Raw genomic sequence first — 12,735 nt, forward strand, 5'->3', positions numbered from 1 at the left:
GCAAAAAATAGAACTAGCTTGTTTTAAAGTTGAGGCACTTGGAGGGGAAATTAACATTAGAAGCTCTGGATTTTGCACGATGTGTGCATCAGCCCCAGTGGAGAAAAACACTTGAACATACTTACTGCATTTTCTAAAATAGGCATACTTTCTAAAGCCTTGCCTAGCCTGCTGATTATTTATCCCCAGAATGGGGCATGAATATTCAAGATGCATGAATATTTTCAGTAAGAGTGTGTTTTGGAAGGATTTATCCAGGACAAATGCACAAACTGTGTATGACTTACAGCAAGTCATTAATAGTAAATACAGATGGAGTCTTTGAAGCTCTCCAAGTCTGCTGTTTCACATCTGCCCATAGTTTTTGAATGACTGTATGTTTGGACACAGAAGACACCAGCACTGTCGTAACCGTGGTCTTTGTGTAACATGTTCTCTCCAGCAAAAAATAATGGAGCACTTTGAGTTTTGGTCCTGGTACACCGTCGGTGCTGCATCACTGGCTTTTTCCTCCTTGGTTCATAGAATCACAGAGTCACTAAGGTTGGAAAAGACCTCCAAGATCCCCAAGCCCAATCTCAACCCACTGCCACTGTGCCAATTGACCGTGACCCCAAGTGCCACAACTCCAGGTTTCTTGAATACGTCCAGGAACAAGGATTGTGTTTATAAAAAAGAAATTATTCCTAACATCCAGCGTGCAGGGGATGGATATCCACATTCCAGATTAAGAGTAACCTCAAAATGTAATCCATCCTTACTCCAGATTAAAAAAACCTGCCACTAATCAGAAATAACAGAGGTACGAAAGTGGCTTTGGACACTTTCTACCCCTAGACAGCAGACTTGAGGTGCAGTTAGATTTTTGGCTAAATTGAAACCAAGCCTCTCTGAAAGCAAACTTAGATGCCCATCCATCTCTGGGTATGCACAGCTTTTGTTTTCCATCGTGCCAAACACAACTTTGTGCATAGAGAAGGCCCAAGAGAATTCCGGTGGAGCTATTAGGAGGGGAAGTGATTTTTTTGTAGACTGATTAAAATTCGTTGGGCTTTCTGTTTGTTTGTTTTTAAACACCTATTTAGCTTTTAATTAACATTTAAGAGAAAGGAAGCTGGTTAAATATTCAATACCTCCTCCCTTTCAATTAAGGTATAACAGTACACAGCACTTGATGAGGCCTCTGGGAAGTATGGAAAAGCAGAAGAGCAGACTCCTGATTATCATTTTGAGGGGGACTGGGAAGGTGAAACTCATCCGATTGTTGTTATTATTGCCATTAACAGTAATAATGTCGAGGCCCTTTTATGAGCAGCAGAAAGCAGTTTAGGAATGAGGCTGATTCTTTAAAACCCAAACGCTGGGATTTGCATTTAAACACCTTCACTTTTCCCATCCTGTTCTTTACTTCTTTGGGAAGCGAGAATGGTTGATATTTACAGTTTAACAAGTACACTTCCTAAACTTAAATTCTTTCTTTTTGCTTGTGTGTTCTCATTTATTTCAGACTTACCTAACAAAATACTTATTTTGTTAACAATCCTGCTTAAGACTGCACTATATTAAACTAAAAGAAAAAGCATTTTACATTACAGGACTACTTAAAAGCACTGCTTCAAGAGCGATGTATAGCTTTCTTTTTGTTTCTTTTGCCTCTTTTAATTTGAGAGCCATCTCACCTGCAGAAAATGCATTGTCCATATCAAATATCATACAATAATCATCACAACTGTGTTATGTAAACAGATTTAAATGGCACTGATGGCAGCAGGTATCAGTTGTGTAAATAAACACCTGAACGAGTTTATTTTTACGTTAAAGAAAGAAACAAGAAGAGAGAGCAGATGCTGAAGGGCACAGCTATGGGATCTGTTCCATGTATTAACATTTCATGTTTCATGGGACATACGAGTGCATTGGTTTTTAAAAACAGAAATAAATGCCTTGCAAAAATATTTCTGATTGCATAGGAAATAAGACTTTCCAATTCGACTTCACCATCAGCTGACTGCCATCGATGCTCTGTGACTGTGAGCTTTTGAGCAGCTGCTGTCTTACCTGTTGTGTTCAGTGCTGGAGCTTTTCATTTTCCCCCAACCCAAGATGCTTTCTCCATGACTCTTTCAAATACGTAAATGAATGAGCAGATTTACATATGTCTTCCTTGTGGTTATTCATCAGTAGTTAATGATGTGCACTTAGCAGCTGGACAAAAACCAAGAATTAGTCCAATTAGCTCAATAACTGCCTCCTTACCAAATATTTCTTAATTATTGAGAGTCCTTTTATACTCCAACTTTAAGTAATAGAAAATCTTCTATTAATTTCAGTGAGAATGGTATTTTGTCATTTAAAAACCTGTTTCCTGGCTTCTTTCAAAACCTTGTTCATAGAAACTACAGAAAAAAAAAAAACCAACCACATTTTCAGAGGACAATCAAAATAGACCCTTAAGCCTCAGAAGCCTGTACCAGGAAAAGCATCTTTGGTCTCAGCTAGGGTTGTGTTTATAAGTGACATCTGGATGTTGTAGAGAAGACTTAATCGTTTTTTTCTTCTTTAATTTTATTTTTTTTCCTCCATGTTTTCTGAAGCAGTTGCACAATAAAGACAATTCTGATGAAAAGTGATACTGGTAAATCAATAACTTCTTTCCTTTCTTTTCTTAAGGTGAACACACACAAGAAACCAATTCACCTCATTCGCTGAAGAAGGATGTAGAAAACATGGGGAAAGGTAAAATAAATCAGGGTCTCTTCTGTTATAAAACTGCTATTTGTTTTAATAGAATATGAGGATAATAGGGGGCATTTTTGTTCTGCACCATATTTTAAGCTTGTCAAGTAACATATGAATAATATATGGACCTTTGGGTGGATATAATTGAGATTAATGCATATATATCAATCAATACATGACACTGTAATATAATACTTTAAAATAATATATTACATTGATTTATATTCATGGCTTTCTGCACAAAATCTATCGTAGGTCTATGCAACACTTTTTTTTTTTCTCCTTTAATAACTGCTAAAATATTTTGTCTTATCGTAATGAATTGCTCAGTGACCGTTCTCTCAAGAATTATTTCCACAGATTAGTAACACCACTTTTCTCCTCTTTCCTTTTCTTTTTCTTAGAGGAACTCCAGAAGGTTTTGTTTGAACAAATTGACTTACGGAGGAGGCTGGAGCAGGAGTTCCAGGTGTTGAAAGGAAATGCATCTTTCCCAGTATTCAGTAAGAACACTTATCTGTGATTTTGGCTTTTCTGGGGTTTTTTTTTGAGAGTTGTTTGTTGTTGGAAAACAGGAGAAGCACGTCCTCAGTTGTATTGCCAGGATTTTCAGCTGAGGTCGATGGCACTTACGCTGTTTGGGCTTTTCAGGCTGCCAACATCAGTCTTTTGTAGGAAAAATCCAGGTGTCCCTTTTGGTGTGCATTCTAAAATGAAAGGGACAATCAGAAAGGTTTTCGTGAAGTTATCAGGAAGTTGAACTGCAGGCACAAGGAAACAGTAAAGGACATAACGATGGGGAAAGTGTGCCTTCATTCATGCACAAGTTGGCTTTTTGCTAACTTCTCTTACCTCCTGCATGATGAAAATATCTGACCAGCCCTCAGCTTGGTTTCCTGGAGCTTCCTGAAGAGTTCAGAAGCTCTCTGTTCTGTTAGAAGTCCGAGTTGCTTCCTAAAAACTCCACCATTGCAAGCACCCCAATTCAACAAACACCTCTGCTGCAAGCTGAGGAATGTTTGGATCACAAGAAGAGGTGGGAGTGCAGACTGTGTTTTCTTGTCATTTAAAGAAAATGCATTTTTCTGCTTTCTGTAAATAAGGTAGATTCAGAGAAGTGCAAGGCAGGTCTCTGGAAATGACTCCATCTTTAGCTCAAATCTCGAAAGCTTCATAAACAAAGGAGAGGCTGAAGTGGTATAGATATTAATGAAAGGAGATAACCTCATCCTTCAGTATAAATTCAGTCATTACGTGGGTTTGAGAGTGAGGTAATTTTCAAATAATTTGTATAGATCAAAATGCTTGATGTGTGGTATTGGTAAAACGGCATCTTGGAGTTTTGCCATTCGGGTCACTCATTTATCCTTTTGTTCTTCTACAGTAAAATTAATGCTCTGTCATCGCCGTGTAAATAAACAGTGCAATTAAACCGCATGAAATACAATTCAAATAAAAGAAAAGAACACATTCGGCTGACCAAGGAAGTGGCGACTGCATATGCTGACTTGAAAAATATGTGGTTTCTACATACCACAAAGCAGTGGTCAATTTTCTTCAGGATTAAAATAGAAAACAGATAATGTGCTATAAACAATACGTGTAAGTGACCGTAAAACCTATCTACAGATTTAGATTTACCAAAAAAACCCTCCTCCACATACAATAAAACAAGAAAATGGGTCTTTGTCAAGCAAGTAAGTGTAAAATCTGAGATAAGTGCGGTTTGTCCTCCAGAACAGCGTGTGGTGCAATGAAAGAGATGGGGCCGCTGCCTCAGGTCAGGTGTTAGAAGCTATTTGTCTTGCAGGTTTCCCTAGTAAAGTTTCTAACTGCTTGTGACGGTGCTAGAGAGAAAAATCACAGAAAACCCAATTAAAGGAGAGAAACCTGAAAAGCGACTAAGGAAGGTAGGGTTAAAATCGTGCTGATGGGCTTCTCGTGGCTTGGAGACACGTGGGTCTGCACGAGGAAGAGCAGAGCAGGTTTGCATCCCAGTCCTGAGCAGCCATAGGTCTGAGCTTCTGTCCGTCCCGAAGATGCTGAAGGCAGAATCCTGCACCGGTTTTACCTCTGGTGCAGACCGGCTCACCTTTTGTCCGGCAGCATTTAACGACGTGGCAGTAAAACAGTAGAAACGTAGCCTGGGCAGTTAAAGTATTTAAGTTTGTGTTAAGAAAACTCTTTAAATATTCATCTCTTTTCTCCTGGGCATTGCTCACGGCTTTGTCTGCCGCAGGAAAAAAAAAAAAAGCGTTATCCTCACCATTAACCCCGTTTGCACAGCGAGTTTGCAGCGCAGGACTGAGCAGGATTTCTGAGCTGTTTGTACCGAGCCTGTGAAGAGATGTTCAGGGAGGAGAGTAGATGAGGGGCATTTCTCTGCGTAGCCTGCTCCTATTGAAATGAAACTGGAAGAGGACCTACAGAGTAGCTAGCATGGGACAAGAGACCATCACCTTTTGTCCCACGTGGCTATTTTGGTAAGCAGAGGAGAAACTGCAAACTGGCTTGTATTCTTTTTCTTTTCAAGTTGGAGAGGAAAAAACAGGCTGATAAAATGAAACCTGGAGGATTTCCTTAAGATGTCATTGCATTCTTTTCAGTGTAACCATGCTGGACTCCTGCTGGTTTTAGCTAGACAAATTTTCTCTCCATTTGTTTTCCTGATATTTTCTCACCATCCTGCACTGCCTCCATGCCTCCTAAGCAACATCCTTTGCTTTTCATTTAGACGAGGCCAAATTATTGTGTGAAAGACAACAGAGCTCTGCCCCCTTCTAGTTTCTTCCATTTCTTCCCTGTGCCCACACCTGATGGTGACATATCTCCTTTCCCCCAAGGCAAGGCAGCTCCTGCCACTCCACTGTGATGTGCTCTGTCTTCTTGCCTCTGCTTTTGGGTTTGAGAATGTAGTGAGCTTGTGGGGCTCTGCAGGGAATGAGTGTGTTCCTAGGCCCACAGCAGCACACGGAGCATTGATAGGAGCCACATTTCTCATCTGGGATCAAATCTTTGCATTGCAATTTTGGTATTTTTGTGGCTCCCATTACTGCCCTATCAAAGTGTCCCACAGTCATTTAATCTATTAATCCTCCCTATGCTCCAGGCAGATGAGGCAGTGCTATTATTCCTGATTTACTGGTGAAGAAACCAAGCATGGGGAGACATATGCACAGAGCTTGGAGAGCAGATACTGAACTGAGGCTCCATGAGTTCTGGAGCCAAGGCCCAACAGCCAACATGACTGCTGAAGTCTTTTAATTGCAAATAAGCCATTCTGGCTGCTTTGGCCTTGTAGTACTCTTCAGCAAGACCCTACCAGAGCTGAAAGGTTGTGCCGCAACCCAGCTGACTGGGAAGGTGTGGTCTGTCTTTCAATGACTTCTTCCTATCTGAATTCCACGTCACTCTTTTAAGGAATTTGAGCTGCTTTCAAAGTTGTCAGCACAATGTTGTAAACTACAAATCAAATCCTGCATCCTTGAACACTTTCTGTTCTCACATCCTGGACATCCCTATTGATGTCAGCAGATTTATACCAAAGCAAAGTAGCATTTGCTGTTATCTCCAGTTCTTGTACGAGTTTGAGTGATGACTGCAGTCTGGTCCATTGAGAACATCACTGTGGGCATGAAAGCTAGCAAGAGAAACATAGGAGCCTACATCTTAATGTGGGGAGGACAGAGCTGGATCTGTTTTTTCCAGGCAAATCTTTTTTTTTCTCATCAGCAGTACCTCCTATCAGATAAGTTTTTGGTAGGTATATCATACAAAAAGGCGTTGGTGTGCTTCAGTTGGGTTTGGTTTCATTTGATTTACAGGAATTCTGCTATGGTCTCTATTTTAATTACTGCATTTACTTGGTTTTTTTTTTTCTTTCCCTCTTAATAGATAATTTTCAAGATCAGATGAAACGAGAGCTGGCATACAGAGAAGAAATGGTGCAGCAGCTACAAATTGTGAGTCTATGTCTTTGACTAAAAATGCTATGAACTATCACTTTGATTTTTTAAGTACACCCTCAAGTTTTTCCCCTGGAAGCCATGTAGATGTAATATTACAGAGCTCACGTTCCCTTATGCTTAGGAACACGTCAGCTTGCAGTTCTTAACTAGTTTAGAGCCTAATTACCTGGAGATTTACTTTCATACCTTAACCAGATGGGTCTTCATCTTTCAACTCAATGGAATGTGCTGACTGAACACTGAGACTACAGCTTTCCTGAGTCAGGCTTGCCAAAAATCTCCACGTCTGAATCAGCCTTCTGCTTGAGAAGCTCACTTTTCCTCTTGCTGAAAATGGGAGGGGTTGTTGTCTTCTGGTGCTGTCATTTTCTACTTGATGGGTTAGGACATAAAAATAAAGCTGAAGGCCACGATTGTCAAACATGTGTGCTGTGCTCCGAGGCATTTAGAGTGGCCTTATTTTTAGAGCTCTGAGCTCCCTGTTCCTGCTGACTTCAGAGATTTCAATGAGAGATGGAGGGTGTTGGAAGGAGGTTGTTTCATGGAGAAAATCGACTCCAGGCCATTTTGGAGGGTTTTTTGCTGGTCTCCATTCTTTAACATGTACAGCTGTTACTGCGTTCCCCCTCATCTCCCAGGATCTGGCAGAAAGTTTCATTGGAACCCCATTGGCCTTCTTGGCTCATGCTATGGGTAAACCAAATCTTTTGGTGCAGGACACGTTAAAAAGCAGGATTTATTTTGCTATATTTTGTCTGTTGTTTTTAACAGGGATAGGCTGTTTTGGTTTGTATGTTCCTGGAACACTGTAGCATTGCTTTCACAAAGTTGCCCACATGCAATTTTCTTGTCATTGCGGGGCAGAGAGAGAAGATGAAATTTTTAAAGCATGCTCAAATCACAATTTTACTTTCTGTTCACAGATATGTAGGATTAAACACAAAGGTTAGTGGCTTAGCTAGCCACAGAATTTGGCTTAGTCATTTTTATTTTTAAGATTATATAAATGAGTTGGTTTGTTGTTTGTTTTGTTGTTGTTTTGGGTTTTTTTTTTTTTTTGCTTTTCTCACCACTGTGTGCATATACAACTTACGCTAGCTCTTCCTGAACATTTCAACATGACCACGAAGGCATCTGTTTGTTTAAAAGCACTTCTGACGTTGTGAAACTGCAATGCAGAGCGCGATGATAAATTGCCACCCCAACAAACACGTGCTGGGGAGTCGCGCTGTCGGAAGGGAGGCGATGGCTCAGACTCCAAGTGCCCTCTGCTGTCACTCCGCAGCCACTGCACTCACAGCAACGAGGACGTGGCACAGGTTTAACATTCCTCATTGAGAGCCTCACTGTTTAATCGATGAGTTGTAATTTTAATGCTTTGTCCACTCCGGACTTCGAAAAATTCTTTTATGGCTTCCTGAAAGTCAAGAGCAAGGTTCAGGTCTTTGAGAAAGTGTTCTGTTACAACATCTGTAATGGATATTGACCTCTTTGGACACAACCTGGCTTGGTAGGTGGATGAAGTGTTGGACTCTGTGTGGCCATTGGCAATTTCTGTTAATAAGGAGTTGGTCCGAGAGCCTGGAGCAGCTGCCAGGAAGCACTGCAACCATATGCCAAGCTTTCAGCCAAGTGCCAAGAAGCGATCAATAGATCATCATATTTAACAGGAAAATTGATCTTAAATCACTGAGTGTGTTTTTCTCTTCCTCCTGTCTCTAAGCATCCTCTACCCAAATGGCTGAGTACGTGCAGGTCCCACTTTGCTTCAGGCATGGGTTGTGATCAACCCTACTACTTTTCCATGAGGATAAAGGCAGTAGGTCTTCGAGACGTGTTAGAAAAGTGAGTTGTTCTGACAGCCTTTTGTCTTCTCATCTGGTTCAGATGGCTTTTGTATTCACTACAGAGTCTTGGCTTCCACCCTACTGGCCAACTGTGGGGTGACAATAATGCTCAGTCCTCAGAATTGGATCCAGCTAGAACTCCTCTGATGTTCGATAGCCTCTAGCCTCAGTATTACTTTCAGCCACCTCTGTTCTTTGAAGGCAGACAAGAAAATAAATCAGGAACTATCTGCCTGCGAAATTGATTTCTCTTCATCATCTTCTATCCTGATCTTTAAAGGTGTACAAGAAGTCTTTAAAAGAAGGAAAAATCCATCCTGGTGTGGCATTCTCAGGTCTTTGGAGGTATGAGATCATGTTCCTTGGAGTCCTACTGTAATTAAGAAAAGCTCTAATAGGTTCAGTTCCTATTTCATGATGTACATGGAAGGTTGAGGCTTCGTACAATGAATGTATTCATGATACATGCAGGGAATACTCACACTGTTATGTAGGTTTGCAGAGATGTTGCTCACTGCATGCTTATCACTCCGTAAGTGAGAGGGGAAATGGGAAATAGTGGCGCTTTAAAATATTGATTTGATTTTGGTGGAATCATCTGTAGTTAAATTAGGATGGAAATTAGTTCTACATGCATAATCCCAGGCAGAGTTCAGTTCCCAGGAAACCAAAGGGGATGTGCTCCAGGGATCTTATCAAAGATAAGGAATCTTATCTTGCCCTTTTAAGTATTGATCCTATCTTCATCCGAACACTCGCTCTGGATGCACAAAAAGGGACATCAGCGTCACAAACAGCCCTAAACATGTCCTATTGCAGCACTGGATCCACAAAATGTTCGTGCAACTTGAAAAGCAGATGACATTGCACGTGATTTAACTTGTGAAAAAGTGTCCCTGCTGAATACCACCCCTTCCACTCTCATTTATTACCGGGAGCATGCACAAAACAACACACACTGAAAAGACACCGACGTGCCAAATATAGCAGAAAAAAAACGGATTGAGAACAGTCCCTTTCTGACAGAATGTACCTCGTCGTGTTATCTAGGTCAGCACAGCTTGGGAGATGTCCTATATAACTGACGGCCATGCAGAGCGATGTTGGGAGTGAGAAGGAGGTAGAAACACCACAGCCTCAGCTGAAACGTGCTTATTCAGCCACTTGTTGGTGGCTCCCTTTGCTCCCAGCTTTGGACTGGTCCTGTTAGCTCATAAGTCATGAAAGCGAATTCATGATTTCAACACATTTGACATTATTTCTGAATACATCACAGAGTTCCTAGAAGCAGAAGCGGGTCACCTCGGTCTGCAGCAGCACCGGGAGTGGAGGTGCATAAATGTTGTGATCCCAATGTGATTCTTTCCAAAAGACAGCTATTCACTGTTGAGGAATAGTGAACATGCAGCCATTTGGATTCCCACCTACAGGGAAATCTCAGAGCAATTTAGTTTTGTTGCATTTTAAAGAGCTGTCCCATACTGCATTCCCAGCAGCCTACGAACACATCATCCCACTTTGTTCCTAAATATAACTACGTTCCCTAATATACCTATGTTCTCTGTTTTGCTTTAATTATTTGTTCCACTTCAGTGGCTTTCATCGGGTTTGTGCAAGGCAGAGATAGTTATTAAGAACTTCCTAATTATGGGGATATAAATACATGCAGACTGATACTCCCAACCTGCTGTATTTTGGCTGCGCAGAGATTCCAGCCTGCATATGTTGTTAGCCAAATCTTGGCTTAAAACAGTGGCTTTGTTTCTGTGTCGTTGCAGATTCCCTATGCAGCAAGCTTGATCAGGAAAGAAAAGCTGGGTGCACACCTCAGCAAAAGCTAAAGGTAAGCTTGTGAAAGAAGGGGTGGGGTAGTATTCTGGCCGTCAGATTTCTCTCTGCAGCCGTTACAAGAATTTAGAGAATCGTTTTGCTGTGTGACATTGATCCATTCCCATCGTGCCCGCTGACCATGTGCCCAGCTGCCACATCTCCACGGTTCCTGAACACTTCCAGAGACAGGGACTCCACCGTCACCCTGGGCAGACTGTGCCAGGGCCTGACCATTCTTTGGAGAAGAAATTGTACCTCATATCCGACCTGGACCTCTCCTGATGCAACTTGAGGCCATTACCTCTTGTCCTAAATCATCACCCAAATTGTGAGGTTTCACTGGGGTGGGACAGAGTGTTGAGAATTGACCACTGGTTGAACACAGGCTAATGGCTTGAACAAGAGCTGCTCTCTGACACTATGAAGTGGCTTCAAGGAAATATACCTTCAGCAAAAATGGGAAACTGCCCTGACATTCAATTCTGGGTGCTAAAGATTATTTAACACTTAAATTAACATTTACTCAGAGAGCAATGAGGCCCTGGCATTGCTGCCCAGAGAAATGTGGGTGCTTCACCATGAGAAGAACCCAAGGCTGGGTCGGTTGGATGGGGCCCTGGGCAGCTTGAGCTGAGAAGAGCAGCATCAGCTGAACAGCACCATTTGTTCTCACCATTGCATTTCCAGCAGCCAGTAATCCCTGTAGGAAGGTCCCAGCATCACAGCTTCAAGAGTTTCCTGTTCGTTTGTTGAGTGTGAAGGATGGATGTATTTCTTGTGCTGGTTTTGTTGCCAGTGATGCACCATCCCTGGGACTGTGCATCATTCCACCAGGGATTTCTTTGAGTAGGCCCTGGAAGATTAGTTGTTACTTAACTGCTAAGCTAAACCAGTAAAGCAGAGAATCACAACTCCATTGCTCAGAAGCAACTTCAGATTCTCAATGCACCAAGCAGGAAAGGGTTGTCTTAGCAAGAAATGTGCATGCACATCCATACCCAGGCAATGCACCAAGGGAGTGAGGACCCTGTGCACTGCAGAGAATCCGCTCAGTAAATGCCCTCTGTTTTCCAGAAATCCTGTACTGCTCTTGCTGGACCTGCTGTGCCAAATCAGGTCTTGTTGTATTTAGTCATATTGCAGTTGGTTACTCCTCATTTGCACTGGAGTATTTCAATGGGACTCTGAATTTTAACTAGCTAGTCTCAGAGGATGCTTATCACAGAATCAGGGAATTGCAGAATCAAGAAGGTTGGAAAAGACTTCCAAGATCCCCAAGTCCAACAAACCCCCACCATTCTCACATGTCCCCAAGTGCCACATCCCCACAGTTCTTGGACACCTCCGGAGATGGGGACCCCATCACCTCCCTGGGCAGCTGTGCCACTGCATCACATTTGTTTTTGGAGAAGAAATTCTTCCTAATACCCAACCTGAACCTCCTCTGATCCAACCTGAACTTTCCCTGAGCAGGTGACTTTCGCGTATCTGTTTTCTTGGGACTGTGAGTAAATGTTGTAATTCTGTGAGTAAAGAAACGTCAGATTCGGGCTTAGAGATGGTAACACTTTGTTTTGTTTTGTGAGCTTTTGTGTTTGTTTTTTTATTCCTAGAAGCGCAGGACCTTTTGCAGCTGTTCCCTTGTAAATAATGACCCACCGTTCTGAAATCTAACTTGTATAAAGACTGATAAAATGGAAGTGCTTGGGGATATAAAGAACAAGTAAAACAAATCAGGTTCCTCCGAACTCAAGGACAAGTGACCTCAAAACATCATGGACAACCATGTAAAATAGAACGTAGCAGCCATTTATTAGTTAAAAACAAAACAAACAAACAAACAGAAAAGAAAAAAAAAAAATCAAAAAATGCCTGTCCTGGATCTTTTTTGGTGGTACCAAAGTTTAAGTCTTTGTGTTTTTAGAAGGACTACTAAACCTAATAGAGGAAACGCTTTTGATGAATCACAGACATAAGCAGTGAAGAGAACCGACGATCCTTCCAACGCTACAGACACTGACGCCATCCGCCAGATCATCTTTTGCTTTTGCAGAGTGTTTTGTGGAAAGAAACACGCGGCTTTGAGACGGAGCCTCACGGGGATGGAAGGATAAAAAAGCGTGAGCCATACACAGTGCTTTTTAAAAGCAGACTGGAAACTCTCATACCCCCCCTCCTTGGTCCCTTTCTCCTCTGGTATTTTGCCTGCTGTATGAATTAAGATTGTACTCTTCTGGAAATATTTTACAATTTAATATTGAGTGTAATTAAGAATATAATCACTGTTATCAAAAAAGGTATTTAACTCTGTTGTAGTTTCTTTATCATTCATGTGGATAAAAAGTCTATAA

The 12,735-nt window shown here is 41.6% G+C and overlaps 1 protein-coding gene across 1 annotated transcript in view; it reads left to right on the top strand.

Annotated features, from left to right (window-relative positions):
• The window catches only part of SKOR2 (SKI family transcriptional corepressor 2), an 18,916-nt gene extending 6,181 nt beyond the window's left edge, over nucleotides 1-12,735 (top strand). The window contains exons 4-8 of the mRNA XM_048931716.1: nucleotides 2,671-2,736; nucleotides 3,144-3,242; nucleotides 6,634-6,701; nucleotides 10,333-10,397; nucleotides 11,998-12,735. Of these exons, the coding sequence (XP_048787673.1) occupies nucleotides 2,671-2,736; nucleotides 3,144-3,242; nucleotides 6,634-6,701; nucleotides 10,333-10,395 (296 nt within the window). The 3' untranslated portion in view covers nucleotides 10,396-10,397; nucleotides 11,998-12,735. The remainder of the gene's footprint in view (nucleotides 1-2,670; nucleotides 2,737-3,143; nucleotides 3,243-6,633; nucleotides 6,702-10,332; nucleotides 10,398-11,997) is intronic.

The sequence above is a fragment of the Lagopus muta genome, chromosome Z, assembly GCF_023343835.1.
Source record: "Lagopus muta isolate bLagMut1 chromosome Z, bLagMut1 primary, whole genome shotgun sequence".
Classification (NCBI taxonomy): Eukaryota; Metazoa; Chordata; class Aves; order Galliformes; family Phasianidae; genus Lagopus; species Lagopus muta.